This window comes from Astyanax mexicanus, chromosome 20 (genome assembly GCF_023375975.1).
Source record: "Astyanax mexicanus isolate ESR-SI-001 chromosome 20, AstMex3_surface, whole genome shotgun sequence".
Taxonomy (NCBI): Eukaryota; Metazoa; Chordata; class Actinopteri; order Characiformes; family Acestrorhamphidae; genus Astyanax; species Astyanax mexicanus.
In genome coordinates this window covers 23353601-23372521 of record NC_064427.1, presented here as the reverse complement: position 1 = coordinate 23372521, position 18921 = coordinate 23353601, and the positions used below count along the sequence as shown (strand labels likewise).

Sequence of the window (18921 nt, the reverse complement as noted above, 5' to 3'; positions counted from 1 at the left end):
ACCCATCTATTAGAACACAAACTATAAAAAAACAGCTTTACCCTAGAACACTAATGTTGCGTATACAATGTATGACAGGTTTTGGAACACTTCTCTAATTTTACAACATACAACATCACATACCATGGATTATTGGAAAATCAGGTAATCCTTAACAGGTAATGTCCTAACAAAGAAATGCTGCTGGGAACTTAGTCTTTGGTCCACCCATTCCTGGAACATGTGAGTGTCTGATTTAAACACACAAACACCAACATCAGGTAAACATCAGGTAAAATACACCCATAAAATATCTTACTCTCTATTGCCAACGTCGGATGAAAATCACCTGAACGCATGCCAAAACATAGATGGGAGGAGAGAATCAACCATAACATTAATGACATCAATGAGTCCTGAAGCTACCCGAAGTCCCATGCAACTCAGACAACAGCAACACAATGAAATCACATTAAAAATAGCGTTCTAGGGTTAAGAAAATTAGAGCTAAATTTTATTCCTTATTACCTAAACGTAATTCACAAGTACTGCAAAGCATTAAAGAAGCACTTCTACACGTCTTTTTTTGAGAAAGATACCCCTCTAAAACTGACTGAAGTTAAAACAAAAGTCTTGGAAAATGTTTTGCAAAGTGATCAGTGCAGAGAAATCTGTTATTTAATGTCCCAGAACGTAAAACTTTCTGTTTCATAGTATACTTTCCTCATAAATGTAAAAGATTCAGATAGATACACCTATCATCATAAAGAGCCAAAGTTTGGTATTTCTTCACTGACAACCCAGTGTATAATTGGAGTTTTTTAATGTATATATATATATATATATTTTTTTTTTTATCCAAACAGAGTAACACAACTATTAGGGCACAAACTAACAAAGAAAATGCTGTAGTTTTTTATAAATTATTATAAATTAACTTCATAACAGTTACGATAGCTAACCTAACTATAAAAGGTTAATGTTGCTTTTAAGTAAAGCAAAATGTTCAAATGAACAAATGCTACTAGAGAGCTTAGTTATATCAAGTTATTTCCTTATATTAGGCTTAAACACTGGTACTATGAAACAGTTACAATCCACCAGTACCAATTAAACATTTTAATTTAAGAAATACTATTTTAAACTAGGTTTAATTGTCTCTGTTGCTTACTGTAAAAAAACAATAGCTGAGGATTAGGTAAGCAATAGCTACAAAAATCAAATGTTACTGGTGTTAATGCTTCTTGGCCATGACCACAGCCAGGGAGCTATTTGCACTAAAACACTCCCTACTCATTTAGACATAATTGAGTGTTAAAGCACAGGAGCCACTTCAGCTGCTATAACTGCTATTCTCTATCTGTAAACACAGTGCATGGCTTCACATTGGCACTGGCTGGTAGTAGATAGAGGGTAGTGCAGGGCTTCTCAATCACCGTTCTGCACAGTTGTGTTTTCCTCACTCTGAGAGTCCTGGCCCAGCTCACGAGGAGGCTGTTAATTAGTTAATGAGTTGAATCAGCTGTGCTAAATGAGGGACAGAGTGGGAGTTCTCTGAGTTTGGATGGAGAAGCACTGGCGTAATGAGTAAAGACTCACAGAACTCTCAGGGTTACATTCACTGCCCAGGCTAGTTCACCAGCCTCCATTAATAAAGGCTGGATTTCATCAGGATTTAAACCTTAACACGCCCTCTTTGTCACAATAAAAAAAAAAACAATATAAATGAGCTGCTCAATTAATTAAACTGATTAAATTGTGTTTTTTTTTCTATCAATATTCAGAACTGGGTCTGGGCTCTCATGTGTTAAGTTTTAACAAGTTTAATACTAAAAATGCAATAAATAATGTGTGTTAATAATATATGATCTATTATCAATAAAATATGTTTAATTATAATTTTTGCAACAAAACATGAAGCTGAGCTGCTCAATTACTTTAACTGATTAAATTGTGTTTTTTATCAATACTCAAACCTGGGTCTGGGCTCTTACAGGTTAAGTTTTAACTAGTCTAATAATACAAATGCAGAAATTGTGTGTATGTATACTAATATATAATCTATTATTAATATAATATTTTTGTATTAAAATGTCAATGTTTAACACCTTTATACCTGCATTAGTAAATAAATATATATATATATATAGTCAGTAGTCTAGCTGCATGTGCTCATGTATGAGCTCTGTGGCGGAGAACGGGTTAATACCGCCTAAATGACATGTTGAAGGAGAAGAGAAGGGGGTGAAAAGCGCGCACACGCGAGCACGCACGCACTCATGAACGCTCGCGCACGCTCGCGCACATAGGCACACTTACATACACACACGGGCGCGCGCGCACGCACGGCAGGCAGGCAGGCGCGCGCGTTGATTAGCTGCACGTTCATTCGTTCGCGCCATCATTCAGTATCAAAAAAGGAGAGAAAGGGAGCGGGCGGGGAAAAACGAGGACATGGACGGCGGAATCTCCGCGAGGCGCTCGCCACCGACCGGCCGTGAATGAGAATATATATATAAAGGGGGCGGAATAAAGACGCGGCTGCCGCTGCGGTTTCTGTTTGTCCGCCGAGAGGACCGTTCCGCCGGTGGAGCCGCGGGAGGAGGACGAGGAGCGAGGCCAGAGAGCGCGGCGCGGGTCCGGGCTGAACAGCGAGACATGCTCCCCTCCGTCCTGGGGCTTCTGCTCCTGCCCCTGTGCCTCCAGCCAGGCAGCTTCGCGGGAGGTGGGTGTAGGCGAGGTGGTGCTGGGAGCGGGGCTCAGGCTGTAGGGGCGCTCGGCGTTTGGCCGGGAGCAGCTGGCGGCGGTTAGTTAGCGTTGAATGGCGGTGATTTACGCCTTATTGCGGAGCGCAGGGTGATGCAAGCTGGTTTGCTGGTGTGTTTTTTATGATTATTAATAATAATTGAGCTAATTACTATTTTTTTATATAAGCTAATTAGCTTCGTGTTTAAATGGTAGACGAGAGCTATGCTACAGTGGGCAGTGTGTGTGTGTGTGTGTGTGTGTGTCATGTATTATTTATTTATTTTATTCTGTACCTTTAAATCCTAGCTGTGTGGGCAGTATGTCTGCGTTATTTATATATGCTTTTAATATAGCTGTGAGCAATGCTATATAGGGCAGTGTTTATAGAAATACTAGATGCGTCTATTTTTTTGTCAGTAATTTTTGTATCGTATATCTGCTATACTACAGTGGGTCTTTAACCCAATTATTTTACAATTATTTAGTTTTGTACCTTTTTAAATCGTAGATGTGTGTGTTAATGTGGGCAGTATGCGCTATTTATATAAGTTATGCTTTTTAATATAGCTGTGAGCTATGCTAGCTAACTATATTGGGCAGTGTTTTTAAAAAAGGAAATATTTTTTAAAATCTTATGTTAGTACTACAGTGGGCCCCTTTTACGTAATTATTTGTTATTTAGTTTAGTTAACTAGTTATTTAGTTTTTTACCTTTTAAATCGTAGTTGTATGATTTGGTATGTCTGCGTTATTTAAATCTGTTTATGGAGCTGTGAACTATGCTAACTATATTGGGCAGTGTTTTAAAAAAAATAATTTAATACGTTCATTTTGTCAGTATTTTTTAAATCGTGTATGCGAGTCTTTTTTTTTTTTTAACCCAATTATTTTAAAGTTATTTTTGTTCTCTACCTATACATAACATATTTGTGCGCAACAGTATAGTGGGCGGTGTTTTATGAAAAATATATTTATGTATATATTTTTGTAGGTATTTTTAAGTCGTATCCTAAAGTTATACTGCAGTGCAGTTTTTTTTTTTTTTTAACGAAATGTATTTTTTTTTTGTTCTTACCTTTTGTAGATGTGAGTTTTTAGCTACAGCAGGCAGTTTTTTTTTATCATAGCTGTGAGCTGCTACAGTGTTGATAGCTTTGTTTGTTTGTTTTTATTTATTTTAATTATTTATTTATTTTTTTAACTCTGTACCTTTTAAATGTAGCTGTGACCTATGCTACAGTAGGCAGTGTGTGTGAATGTGTGTGTGAGATTGGCTGGCTCTTTTATTGCTACCCATTGTAGCTATAAGACATTAACCAGTAGGCCTCAGCCTGAGGGCTGGCAGCAACATGCAGCATTGCAATGCAACTGAGCATTATTTGTGTAGTCTCACAAGCTGCTCTAATTTAATGCATTCAGACGTGTGCGTGTCTGTAAGAGAAAGACAGAAGAGTGTGTGAATGTGTGTGTTGGTAGGAAAGGCTGCTGCTGATGCATGGCGCAGTGGTCTGATCAAATGCAACAGAGCAGGCCTGAGGATGAGGCTGATGGAGTGATGGAGATGGGTGTGGATCTTAGCTTTTCAGGTGCATGTTTTTTTTTTGTGTGTGTTAAGCTAAAGGTGATCCCACCCAGCCCCTGGTGGACCACATACATCTGTGGGGTTACTGTTTACCATACTAGCACACACAGTTCAGCTGGGCTCAGCTCAGGGGCTCTGGGAATGAGCTGCTAAGCTGAATCAGATGCACTAAATGAGGGAGGGTGCTTAACTGGTCCTCCAGGGCTACTCAAGCCTCCTTCTCTTGATCCATGTGTCTGAGCTGCGACTGCTGTTAAGGCCTAGTGTATGGATCAGCTGTGAAGATTGTTTGATTGATTGATTGATTGATTGCAGTTTGTGCTTGATCATGTTACGCATTAAACTGCATTAAAAAATATAGAATTATTATTCTATATAAATATAGTTATTTTGTAGTTAGTTCCATCACAGCTCAACAAGCTAATTTCTACACCATTGTTTTGGTTCCTACCCTTCTGATTCTGCTGCTTTCTTGCTCAAGTAGGTGCTTGAAACGTCTGAAGTGTTCTGTGTTAACGTAATCAGAGACCTACAGCTAGGGTGTGCTTTAAAGGGACACTCCAGCCAACTGGGATAAGCCCTTTTGATGCATATTATGGTGGGAGGGGTTGTTCGAGTGCATTTTTGGGGCCAGACATAAAGTGCTGGAGGGTTATTTAGTTTAAAAAGGAATATGTTAATATATGAATTGGTGGAGTTTCTGGGCTACTGGTAATAATATTCTGTGTTTACAAATGACAGTTTGGTTAATTTATTAGGTAAAAAAAAAATAATAAAAATAAAAATAAATCCTACGAAAACCATATATTTCAACATTTAAACGTATATTGGATCTACATTTGAACAATATTGTGAGAGGGTACTCAAACACAAAACTTAAAACAGTTTTAAAATGATTTCAATGTAAAATGTTATCAGCAGAAAATTTAGAACACCCCACATTTTGAGCCCTTCCAACAAAAATCATGAACCTTTCGTCCCTTTTGAAATAAATCCATTCTTTTATTAAACAAAAATAAGTAAATAAAATTGGTCTTTAAACCAAATACCTACTGTAGTGAAGAAAATAACTTCGTTTCTCCCACTTATTTGGTCCTCTAACTGCAAACTGAAGTCGATACTGCAGCACTAGGATCATGTATTCTAGGTCATGTCAGACTGATTGTTTGGCCAATTGGCATAAATGTTAGTTCACTAATCCATTGGCATAAAGTTGAGGTAAATCTCAACTTGATTTGTTGCTCTGTTGCCATGTTGCTTTCAGTTTGTTTCTTATTTGGCAAAAACGCTCCCTCCCATAGAAGATTACTGATTGCTTGCAGGGCCGTTTCAAGACATTGGCGGGCCCCAAGCAAAATTATCTGCACAATATTTAGCACAGGTTGAGGTTTTGGTGTGTTTCTGTAATTTGAAAGTGAAACTAATGCCAGTTAGTAACTTTTAACACTAGATCAAATAAAGTTGGTATGCATGGATACTGGATTTTCACTGTTTCTCCTGAAAGTCCTGAAAGCTTTGGATTGCCTTCAATTTAGGTTTGAACCAGTATCTCATGAGCTATCATAGCTTAAAAACCTCAAAACCTTTCCCAATGAAGCCCCAAATATGGCCCATAACCTGCCTACACTTAAATGCCCTTGAATACAGATTAAATCTAGCCCTCCTGTACAGTAGACTGTCATAACCTTCTGTCTGCCTTTTAAAGGGGGTGCAGTAAAGGGTTGGCATTGATTGGCAGTGACAGCAGCCCGCTTCCTGCTATCTGAGGCAGCCCCCTGCACAGCCTGATTGGACTGAACAGCCCGTCACATGTCATAAGGAGTGCTGGTGAAGTGGGCGCCCGTGCAGGCACCACATTGGTCCGAGAGAGTGGACACGGAGTCATGAGATCAGGGTGAACGCAGGCAGAGTTGTCTGGCCAGCTGTGGACTTCTGTCATGTGGTGATTCAGTGTTTGATGGGTTCAGCGTGGGGCTGCATGCTGCCTCCTGAAACCGTGTTGGCGTCACACATTATTATTTACTCATTCATGTGTTGAACCGTATCTTGAACAAGCCCTGGAAAGCCTGACCTTGCAGGTGTACTGTATGGCTCCTAGCAGCTACAGTATTTTATCTTATCAGTGGATTTGCCCTTGATCTTAAAGACCAGAGCATGCAAATGTGCTGTCCATAATAGAGATGTAATGATGTGTGGATGTGACTGAGTACGGAATGATCTTTATAATATGTAATATATAAATCAGTCACCCAAGATTTGCCCCCTTTTTCATCCATTCTACTCACTTTAACTCTAAAAGTGGTTGCCAAGTGGTCCTGCTGTGATTTGAATCCTGGTTATGCAGCTTGCCGTCAGCTTCCGGAACAAGGAGAGAGCACAATTGGTCTCTCCTTGCTCTCTCGGGTTGGGTAGATGGTGCTCTTTCCCCTCATCCCTTCTAGGGTGATGTCTATCAATACAAGGCATCTGTGAGCTGATGTATCAGAACAGAGTCGCTGCGTTTTCCTTCGAGCGCGCTGTGATGCTACCCGGTAATGCTGCATCAGCAGCAGTTGAAAAGAGTCGTGGCTGACTTCACATGTGTCTGAGGAGGCATGTGCTAGTCTTCACCCTCCTTGTGTTGTGGCGTCATTAGAGATTGTGTTCCTGGAAACTCATTTAGTATTTTCCTACTAAACAAATCAGGAATCAGTGATTTTCTTTCCTATTTTATATATATATTACAATTTTATTAACAAAGAAATAGTGGTGTAATAGAGCACATTTTAGTTTTTAATATAAACCAGGAAAAATAAAGAAGTAATGGTTATTCATAGAGGGGGCTCCTTTAAAAATCAGACATTCCACTGTCTGGAAAATGGAATGCACTTCTGCACGTTTTAATGCGCAATTACTGTTTATTTGCCCAATTTAACAAATTAGGTGGGGAAATTAAGCATAAAATGTTGGGTCTGCAAAAGTTATGGTCTATTTTTATGGTTTATTTTCTTTTAATGTTTAAATTTAGCAAGTAAAGGTCTAATATCTGCTGAGGGGAAACTTGAACACATTTCCAAAGGGATTGCACCAAGAAATCGGGAACTGGAAACATAAGTCTACCAGCTGGTTGCCTTGCTTAATTATGATAGTTCTAAACATTAACTAACTAATATTTCATAAAAGACTGTACACTTGATTTATATTCTAGTGTACATTCTAGTTTTTTTTTTTTTTTTTTTTTTTTTTTATTGCGTTAAGTAAAACTTGGCCGAATGTCCATCCATTTAATTGCAGCCTGATATATGGTATATTAGGCTTATCATGATCACTGTTTGACGTAAAAAGTACTTTACAGAATTGAGATTGCCACTGATATAATGATGCATAATATAATGGCAATAATAATGCAAATTAATTATTTTATAGTACAACTATTTTAAAGAATTTTAAGACATTAGAATTTGCACAAATGTTCTTTAGTGAGACTATGATGGTTATGATAAATTAATAGCTTTTATTTTTTCTTACCCTTCATATATCTTGTATCAAACATAAATGCAGGGTTCCTGCAGGTCCTTAAAAAGTCTTAAAATGCCTTAAAATAAAATCTGAGGAATTAAGGTCTTAAATTGTCTTAAATTTACTTTAAATTTACTATAGGTATTACATTTTCAGAAGGTGTGTTTAATGCCAGTGGAAAGGGCACATGCTAACTTTAGCGGTGTGGTTAGCCAACGTTTTTGGAAAGAGAACTAAGGTTAACAGAGAGCTAGCTAACGTTAGTGGTAAGCCAGCTAACATACTAACATTAGCAGCGAGTTGTCCTAGGTTTGTGGAGAGCTAGCTAACATAGTATAATAACATTAGTGGTGAGCTAGCTAACATGCAAAATTAACATTAGCAATGAGTTAGCTGCGTTACCAGGGAGAGAATTAAGGTTAGCGGAGAGCTAGCTAGCATACTAACATTAGCAGCAATTTTATCTAGCTACATTACAAGGGATCAGGCAACTCACCTGAGTTTATTTTTTGTTACAGCAGATTATTTGCATGCTATTACACTGAATGTTAGAGTTAAACGTACAGCGTCTGGATGAGCATCTTCTGTTCACATGCATTAGATGATTCACTGGGATGCGTGCTGTGTGCTGTTGAAATCAGCTTAACAACAACCCATGAATGTTGTTGTTTTTCCTGAAGGTCCAATCATCATAGAGACTTAATTAAGTTGTTTGGCCTGGATCCCAGACTCTGGATTTAGTGGAATTAGGCCTACAACGATTGATCAATCTTTTAATTGATGCATGTTTTGGTTATTAGTTTATTAATTGACTAATGAATTTATAATGCCTTTAGCAGTTCAATCTGTCTTCTCCTCATGCTTTCTTTTCTGATACCTGTATTGAAATATTGATTACTGGCTGACTCCAATGCAGTCATGTTTTGTCATTTAAATGCTTTTACAATTAGCTTTGTAACGAGGTGAATCCCAGCTCATGCAGCTTTGCCATCAAGCTGCCGGCGTCAGAGGGAGCAAAATTGGCCCTGCTCCCTCTGGGTGGGTAGATGGCGCTCTCTCCCCACATCACTCCCAGGGTAATGTCTGCAGCACAGGGCGTCTGTGAGCTGATGTATCAGAGCTGAGTCGCTGCACTTTCCTCCAAGCGCGCTGGCTGCTCAGCAATGCTGCGTCAGCAGCAGCTCGAAAAGAAGCGGTGGCTGACTTCACATGTATCGGAGGAAGCATGTGTTAGTCTTCACCCTTCTGGTGTGTTGGGGCATTACTAGTGATAGGGGGAGTCCTAATGAGTGGGTTGGGTAATTGGCCGTTTAAATTGGGGAGAAAATGGGAAAAAATAAATAAAAAATAAAAAAAAGCTTTGTAACGAGGTATAAATAGGTATTATTGTAAGCAAAATGGTTGGTGCCACCCAGTGTTGGAGAGTGACCTTAAAAATGCTCCACTCTACGTTGGTAAGAGTCCTTCAGCAAGACTCCTAACTTTAAAACTTTAGGTTTGGTTTACACTAAGCAGTTTTGTCCCGGTTTTTCAGCCACTGAATATCACTGAAATTGAATATCATTGAAAAGTTAATTTCAGTAATTAAGTTCAAAACTAAATCCTGCATCTGTGCAACTGCATTGACTTTGCACTTGATATAACACAGTGGATCAACACCAGCAGATTGCATGTCTCTCCAAACCATCACTGATCATCAGTAAATTTTACATTTTATTTGGAAATCAGAGAACTAGAGTCTGTAGGAAGAGTGGAGAGACACACAGTCCAAACTGCTTGAGGTCTAGTGTGAAGTTTCTACAATCAGTGATGGTTTGGAGAGACATGTGATCTGCTGGTGTTGATCCACTGTGTTTTATTATCAAATCTAAAGTCAGTACAGTGTTTTCTCACAAAATCTTACAGCACTTCATGCTTCCCTCTGCTGACAACTTCTATGAAGATAGATTGGGTTTTCATTGGCTGTAAGCCATAATCATCAACAATAAAATAAATGCTTAAAATAGATCACTCTGTGTTTAATACATCTATATAATATTGGCTTCACATTTTGAACTGAATTACTGAAATTAAGTAACTTTTCAATGCTATTCAAATTTTTTGAGATTCACTAGTGGTTGTAGTAAAAAAAACAAAAAACACCAACCTTTTCATCCACTAATTAACTCGTAAGTAAACCATTCCATTGACTTAACAGGAGTAAAGTGTTTAGGTAGATCTCCAGTTACGGCATGTTGGGGTGCCCCTGCTTTAAATCATGTGATGCCCTGCCCCCTGCTGCTTTACAGAGTTGAGCGTTATTGGTTTGTAAACATGGCGAGTAGCTCCAAGTCGGTGGTGTTTAATGTCTTACTGCGGGACTAATTGTGGAAGAATTATGAGACGCTAGACCTGTCGGAAAAGGTTTTAATGAGTACAGCTATTCTACCCTCTCGCAGTAAACACTGACTCGATGTCATCTCCTCTGCTCTTTTGACCTTTGCCATCTCAGGCTCGCAGGCGGAATGTGAGACCTCTCAGTTCCAGTGCGGGAATGGCCGCTGTATCCCTTCCGTGTGGCAGTGCGACGGGGACGAGGACTGCTCCGACGGGAGTGATGAGAGTACATGCGGTAAGTGACTTTTTGTATGAGTATGTTGGAAATTATCATACATATACATAAAATACTTGAATGTTTTAATGATGCGCAGAAAAAAAGCAAGTAAAGTGATTTTTAATAATTTTTTTCTGTTTGTCTTAAACATTTTTACACATACGATATTTGGGCAAACACATCATGTTGGAATGTTTTGGTTCTTGACACAAGAAATGGATACACAGTGATAGGGTGCTGCTGCCTGGGAAGCGGGTGTGCGAGAGGGGGGCAGGAGTAAACATGAGGTTAACCGCATGGCCTCTATCCACATGGCTGGGCACCTCAGTCCAGCACAGTTTTGCAGTGCAGATTTCCAGTTACAGCTGAATCCATGCTTTTAATCCCCAAAAAACGCTCTTATTTTCCTTTTTAAAAAGCCATTTAGAAGCCTGATTAAAGAGATTACTGGTGTTTTCCTGTTTTTCTCGGGTTTCGAGCTAGGCACTGGCTCAGCTCTTGATCGGTCCGGACGCAAGGCGGCTCGCGGGTGGGGGCGGGGCGGGTGACATCATGGGCCCTGCATTGTTTAACATCGCTGTTCCAAAAATTGCTAGTGCCACCTAAAGGCCAAATATCCAGTTCAGCTGTGTCTACTGCATCTACGTAGCTGTGGGTGACTCCGAACTTCTGAAAATTAGCTTGCCACATTTGATATCTGAAGCACAAAAGCCTTTAATTGGCTTCCTACGATCCTGCTCGTGTCTTAAAGGGGCTGAGGGTGTACTTTTAAGTGCTGATACCCACAGTATGCAAAGAAAAGCATATTGTTTATGATTATGACGCATAACAATAAAATGAATCTTGATAACGATAAAGTATAAGCTAAACTCACACAGTGCAGATGTTGGCCCAAATCTAATTTTCTTTCCAAATCTGCTATGCGAATAAGCTCATGCTTCTAAAATGATATGCATGTGCAACAGAGTAAAGCTTCCCATGAAGTTTGTTTCATTTTCACCAGATGTTGGCTAGAGCCATGCACATTTCTTTTAGTTTGCATCCATCCATCCATCCATTTTTTTTTTTTTTTTAACTTAAAGCTTATTAGAGCAGCCAAGCTCTCCTGTGGTTGTCTTCAGACATTGCATTCTAGTTGAGCTTAGTCACTGCAGCCCATTTTAATCTCAGATGAATCCCATTGAGGCCTTATGTACAGTCTACAACCCTGATGAGGGCCCTTTGTAACCCAAACTGGTTCCTTTATTGACAATAGATTTACCAATAGGGGCATATTATCTGACCTGTAAGGAAAAAGGGTTTTATATTGGGATTAAATAATGCTGTTTGACAGGTTCTGCACTAAGAGAAAGGCTTTACCTAATGGTCAACCAGGAAAAGAATCATTTAAACACCAAGTTGGTTCTTTAATTTCTTAAAATTAAATAATGAAGCACTGCATGAACTAAAGAAGCATTAATAATGTAAATGTCTCATCTTGTGCATCTTTCACAGGCTCTAATACAGTGTCTCTGTATTAAATCTCCCTGTGTGAGCGACTGTAAGGCTGTGCTGCGTTTTTTTTTTTTTTTTTTTAATCTCGTGCTAGTTTAAAGCCCTGATGTGGTTCTCCAGGGGCTCCTCCATGGTGTGCACACGTTGCACAAAGCATGGACTTGAGGCTGCGGTGTGACTCTCCACAGTGCCACACTTACTTAGAAATTATTGACCAAATTGACCGGTTAAACATGCGTGCAACACAGGCCTGCACACTGCAGTATATAAGAGATCAAGAGAGATCAGCAGGAATCCTTCATCGTCTTTATCAGAGACGCGTTAGATCTGCTTTTGCATGATCCAGCTTCCCTGGTATCGATGGTAACTGGGTCACAGTCATGTAGGGAAGAGAGAGGAGAGAAGAGGAAGAAGGGAGGGGTTGGCACAGATATGAAAACGGCGGCTGTAATTTGTTAGTGTAACAGTTACACTGAAGTCATCGAGATTCCAGCCCTGCTCTGCGCTGTGTTCTTGTGTGTGCGTGTGCTTCCATTACAAGAGTGCTCTCCTGCACGGCCTGAGTGAGCTGAGCGAGTGTAAACTTCAGTTCTGTGGGGAGAATGCTAATGTACTTTATTAGTTAGGAGCCCTCCTGCCACTTCTTGCAGTTCCAGCCACAGGGGGCTTTTTCCCTAGAGGACGCACTTGTACACTGAGTGGACATGAAATAACTGAGAATAGGTCTGGGTTCAGTTCTGAGAGGGGAGCTCTTTCCTGCTTAAATTGGTTCTTCAGGGCGTTGAAGCAGCTTTAAAAAAAATAAGATGTATAATTGATCACAGATGCACTGGATTAAAACGGATTTAATTTCTGAAAACAAGTGAATTTTAGGGTGGGTCTCCAACTAATAGTTGTTGACAGACTAAGGCATGCTTAAATAGACTAGGGCCTAATCCCATTTCACCCCTTGACCCTACAACCTAACATATGTAGCCCTATCCCTTACAGATGTATGTCTGTAACTTGCCTGATTTTAAACAGATGAGCGAATCTACAGCGTCAGTAAAACTGTATTCTGGATCTGTGTGTATTTATGCATAGCTAACTTAAGCTTTTCTCACACTTTAGACTACATTTACGTTACCAAGCTTAAGTGACTTTGGCTGTGTTTAAATCCAATCCTTCCACTTTCAAATATTGTCCTAGATCAGACACATCTGATTCTTGGTCTCTCTTAGACTATAAATATGCATTTGACACTGTCCTAAACCTTGAATAGTGTTTCGTAGCTGTTTCTGTTCATGAGTATTGTGAAGGAAAACTGAATAATAAAGATAAACCAAAAATTGCATCATTCTGACGCACATGCACTCAAAGGGATGTCTGATTCTGATGCAGAGTTGGAATTTGGCCCAACACAGTTTAAGGACCTCAGACTTAGGCCACATACATTTCTAAATGTGAACAGTCAAGATAAATCGGAACTGATTTAATGAGGCTTGTAATGTGAATGTAGCCATATTATTAGGTCTACTTGCAGGTAACCTGCAGATTTACTCTGTGACTCAACATTAGTTGCATCATTTTCAGAAACTTGGATGCATATATATATATATATTTAGTTTACAATATTTATATATATATTTTTTTTATTTTTATTTTTATCTAAAATATCATATTTTAGGAGCCATACTGCCCAACCCTGGATGTGCCCCTAGAAGGTGGATTGGCTGTAGATAATTGAATTCATGCAAGGACAGTTTAAGGGCAGGAGTTGAAGTTCCTGTTGATAGAAGGTCTGTAGGGCCGTGTTGAGGTCAGTGCAGAGGACGTATATTCTGATATTCTGGGACATCTGGGCTTCACTTTTGAGAGGATCTCTGCTGAGCTTGTTGAAGGTTTTTTTTTTTTTTTCCCCCCTTAGTTTTTGCTTGACTCTGTACTTTTTTTTTTTAAAACTGGCTCAACGGTAGACTCCTGAGACTTGTTACTGTCTAAACCCTCCCCCTGTCTTGCCTGTGTGTTTCCGTTGCAGTGAGGAAGATGTGTGCAGAGACTGACTTTGTTTGCCGCAATGGCCAGTGCATCCCCAAGAGATGGCACTGTGACGGTGAGCCAGACTGCGAGGACGGCTCGGATGAGGGCACAGAGCAGTGCTGTAAGTAAAAATCTTCCTCCTTAACTTACCATAAACGTCTTGTATACTACCACACTGTTTTTATAGTCACTCAGGGTCACCATGTTTTCTCACAGCACTCCCTGTCGATGAAAACACACTGCCCTTCCTGATTCCTAAAAAAGTACACACAACCCCCAAGGCCTTCTTATAACACTAAATTATTAAAATGATTAAAAATTGTCCCAAATTGAAAATCTCTGGAATATGATCAAGAGGAAGATGGATGATCACAAGCCATCAAACCAAGCTGAAATTCTTGAATTTTTTGCAAGAGGAGTGGCATAAGTAATCCAAAAGCAGGGTGTAAGACTGGTGGAGGAGAACATGCCAAGATGCATGAAAACTGTGATTTTAACCTGGGCTATTTTAAATGGCGTGGGTGAAATGTTCCTTTAAGAGCTTCCTACAGTAAGTTCTCCTTTCTACTATTTATTTTATTTCTGTAAGTTAACACCATAATTGTGCTTTAGTGCTGCATTAGTACATGTATGAATTACCGTCAGAGTGATTACCATTAATGCTTCTGCCCCAAAGCTCACTATCTGGCATAGCAACACTTTAGCATCCACCTAGCAACAATTTTGCAACCGCCTAGCATCCATTTACCAACACTATAGTAACCACTATGGACACTATAACAACACCATATAAATCACTTAGCAACACCATAGCAACCACCATGAATACAATAGCAACACCATAGCAACCACTTAGCAACCATTTGCCAACACCATAGCAACCACTTAGCAACCATTTGCCAACACCATAGCAACCACCACTGATACCATAGCAACCACTTAGCAACACCAAAGCAACCACCACGGATTCCATAGCAACACCTTAGCAACCACCTAGCAACCACTTAGCAACACCTTAGAAAAACCATAGCAACCAGCCGCAATCACACTCGCAGTTTCTGCAGGAACTTTAAACAAGTTATATTTACAAACACACACAATGAAGAATACGAGTGTGTGGTTATCAGTGTTGGGCACGTTACTTTGAAAAAGTAATTAGTTATAGTTACTCGTTACTTCTCCAAAAAAGTAACTGAGTTACTAACGGAGTTACTCCACTATAAAAGTAATTAGTTACCAGTAAAAGTAACTATCGCGTTACTTTTTATTTTTCGCCCGTCAAAAAAAGGAAATCAATTATGCATTTACTATTATTATTAGAAAAATAACAAAAAATAACAAACGAAAATAAACCCAAAATGTTGACAAAAATATAATCTAACGGATTTCAAAAAAATAAAACGAAATTCTCCACACAACCAAAGAAAATTACTAAAACTTGTAATACTGAAAAAAGCGGAAAAACGCGTCTGGGGATGAAATTTAACAAACCAAGCCACACTCAAAAGAAATATGTATATATAAAAAAAAAATAATGGACAAAAACAACAATTTAATGCCCGTTAAAATGGTATTAATATAACAGCTTCACCAAAAGAGAATAGAGCTTAGATCGTGCCCAAAAAATCCGACCCAGCCGGAGCCCGTGCACATTCTGCCCAAGCCCGAACCATAAACTGTCATTATGAGCCCGACCCGATCCGCCCCATAAACTGTCTGTTTTCGGGCTGATTGAATGAGCGAAATATAATCAGAATTATGTTAATTAACACTGTAACATAGAAGCATAGAACTATTATTTAATTTAAATGATTTTTAAGAACAGCTACATACAATGCTGCAAGTCAAACTCGGAGGCGTTCACGTGCGCCCAGAGCTACGTGATTACATTTTTCATTTTTATTATAGTTTAATTTTATTTTGTTTTTATTTTTTCTGTTCATTTTAGGGTGGGCTTGCTAGCGCGGGCGCTTTACACAAGAACTAACGGACCACGAGGTGCCGCGCGCTCGGCACAACAACTCCCGCTGTACAACTCCGCTGTACAACAGCGCTTATAAATAAATTAAACACAAAAATGAGGGTATTCTATCAGTAATTTCAGTTCGTTTTAGTTAGTTTTATAAACACAAAATACAGTTCGAGATAGTTATGTTTTTCCTTTTAATTACCGTTTTTATTAGATTCAGTTAACACAAATGTTTTTCACTTTCAGTTTTCGCTATTTCGTTCGCTTTAGTGAACAATAATAATTGGTTACTTAGCAACATTGTGATTATCACACCAGAGCTTTATATAAAATAAAAATAGGAGCCTGATTTCGGGTCTGTCCTCAGGTCAGGTGGGATTCGGGCAGAGAATCTAAGCTCTAAAAGAGAAAGCAGCAGCACCACAAAAACCGGAGCAGCTAAAAAGAGCTTAACGTCCTTAATTCGGAACTTGGGTTGTCCACGGCAATCACTGAATTGATTAGAGCACGCAAATCGTCACAATTGTGCCTCACTTCACCACGCCAAACCACAGGCACAGCGGCCAGAAGCTCAAGTTCACCGGACAGAGGAGGGGTTAACCAGGGCAAAGCGAAGTAAAAAAAAAAAGTTCATAGAGCTGCTAAAGTAACGTGCAGTAACGGGGTGTCGGAAATGGTAACGGCATTATAGTTACAGTCATAGTAGTTAGTTAGATTACTCGTTACTGAAAAAAAGTAACGGCGTTAGTAACGCCGTTAGTTTTAACGCCGTTACTCCCAACACTGGTGGTTATCCACAATCACATTCTTCAGCATGTTATTGGAATGTCACCCAAGCTTTTAATTCAGTGTTCAGCCTGTTGACACGCTCAGCCATTTTGTTGGATTGGTAATAAATCACTGCAGTAGTGATGCAGTCAAGGCCAGCGGTTCAGTGCGTGTGTGACGGGCTGGTTACTGCAGATGGGAGCACATTCCATTAGTTAATAGCTGAAATCCCCTGTGTGAACCAGGCTTTTTGTTCAGCATCAGTCACTGATGTCCGAGGGTGCGACGGAAACTGAGAATCAGGAAAAATGTGAGAGGAAAGCCATCTAGAATTCTGTGTTTTTTGCATAGCTTCATCTCCCTCGAGCCTCTCATCTGCTGTCGGCACATTTAAAGCCTGCGCTTCCACATGCGTCACGGTGCAGATGTCCCCTCAGCAGCTGTGTGGTTTATGGGGATGGCTGCAGATCTATCAGTGCATCAGGTCCTGTTACTTTCCACTTCTCCTTCAGAATCCCCAGAGCGCATCGTCCTTTAGAACTGATACAAGGCACTTAATGAATCCCTACCAAATTTTTTTTCTCATTTCAGAGATTGTAGGTGATGTGGAATGTGAAGTACCAAGCATTAAAGCAGGGGTCCTCAATAGGCAGCCTGCGGCCCAAATGTGGGCAGCATGCATGAAACATCTGGCCTGTGAGGTTGTTTGAACTATAATAAACGATAATGAAAAACATGAAAAAGTGCTTCACTAGTGAGCTTTTGTTTATGTTCCTCCCTTTTCTCTCTGTTGCGCTCGGCGTGACTTTAGTTTCCCCCATTCTCGTGTGTATTAGACCGTTACTCTGCTTTGAGATCAACTGTTCTGCAACTGGGTTCAACAACCCTCTGGGCTGGAGAGCTACTAGTCTGTAGCACTCCATCCCATTACACTTCATTTTACAAAACAATGTTTTTTTTTGTGGCCCGCCACGTAATGGCTTGGAAATATCTGGCCCACGGCCAAACCTAATTGCCGACCCCTGCATTAGAGCTTGGATCGAGACAAAATATTCAACCTGACCCAGCCCAAGCCCGTTCACGTTCTGCCCGAGCCCAATTTAAACCAGATTTTTTTTTTTTTTTTTTTTTAAAGTAAGTAGAGTGTTAAATCTGGGCTTTTTAAAAACGTTTTTGTGCTGTTTAAATGAGCTAAATCTGTTAAAATTATCCACAGGCCTAAACATTGATAAATTAGGCTACAGGAATGATGTCTGAATGACTTTCCTTTAATGCAATCTAATTTAACATGGTTTAAGAGTAGAAAACAATTTCTAAACAAAATATGATTTTTTTTTTTTTTTTTTTTTTATGTTGAGCTTATGGGCTATGTGCAGAAATGCCAAAAAATTGTAATAAGGCTATGCACTGCACTGCACAGTGCTGCATTTCAAGTGCGTAATATGGAGTAAACACGAGGTAACCGCATGGCCTCCATCCACATGGAGGTCCAGCACAGTTTTGTGCAGATATTTCCAGTTACAGCTTAGTTCAGTCTTTTAATCCAAGAAAAATGTTTTTATTTACCTTAAAAAAAAAAAAATTAAATGCCTGATTAAAGGGCAGATTACAGTTTTTTTTGCTGTTTTCCTCGGGTTTTGAGAGCTCTGGTGACTGGTGACCTCATGGGTCATGCATTGTTTAATATCGCAATACATATTGTAGGGGAAAAAAAATATCATGTGATTTTAAGCTTTAAACATGCAAGTTATTATAAACACTATCAGGTGCTCTCTCAGATGTCTTCTTTCAGGTTTGTGGTATGGTTCCTGTGCTTTGAACTGAGGTGACACATTCCTCACAGTCTGACCGTGTCAGTGGGGTATTTTTATATGCAGTGCATGCTGCCCGCATGGCCAGCCTCCTTATCAATCCTTGTTTGAGCAGCTGTTGGAAAGTTACTGAGGTAATAAATGGAAATGCGGCGTGTCTGTGTGTGCGTCTGCCTGCACGTTGGAGGCCCTCTGTAAGCGTGTTGAGCGAGTTGAGAGCTTTTTGAATGGACAGCGAGCGGCAGAGCTCAGTCCTCAGTCTGCTGAGGAGGGTGTGTATGAGGAATTGCTTTTCTGGTTGGCTGTGACTCTGTGAATCTCGGGCCTGAGAAGGTGACCTTTAGCAAACTTTGCGGCTATGTGTAAATATGTAACTTTCGTCAAGACGTGAGCCGTGTTTCAACAGTGCGGCAGCATTTCCACAACACACTCCTTTTCATCTTTATCACTGTGGGGAAGT

The 18921-nt window shown here is 39.7% G+C and overlaps 1 protein-coding gene across 3 annotated transcripts in view; it reads left to right on the top strand.

Moving 5' to 3' along the window:
- The first annotated feature begins 2300 nt into the window (after positions 1-2300).
- The window catches only part of vldlr (very low density lipoprotein receptor), a 40497-nt gene continuing 23876 nt past the window's right edge, over positions 2301-18921 (top strand). For 2 of the 3 annotated variants that reach the window (XM_022681221.2, XM_022681219.2), the window contains exons 1-3: positions 2301-2704; positions 10299-10418; positions 13912-14034. In XM_022681221.2, the coding sequence (XP_022536942.2) occupies positions 2638-2704; positions 10299-10418; positions 13912-14034 (310 nt within the window). In that variant the 5' untranslated portion in view covers positions 2301-2637. The remainder of the gene's footprint in view (positions 2705-10298; positions 10419-13911; positions 14035-18921) is intronic. The other variant, XM_022681220.2, reaches the window with a different exon arrangement.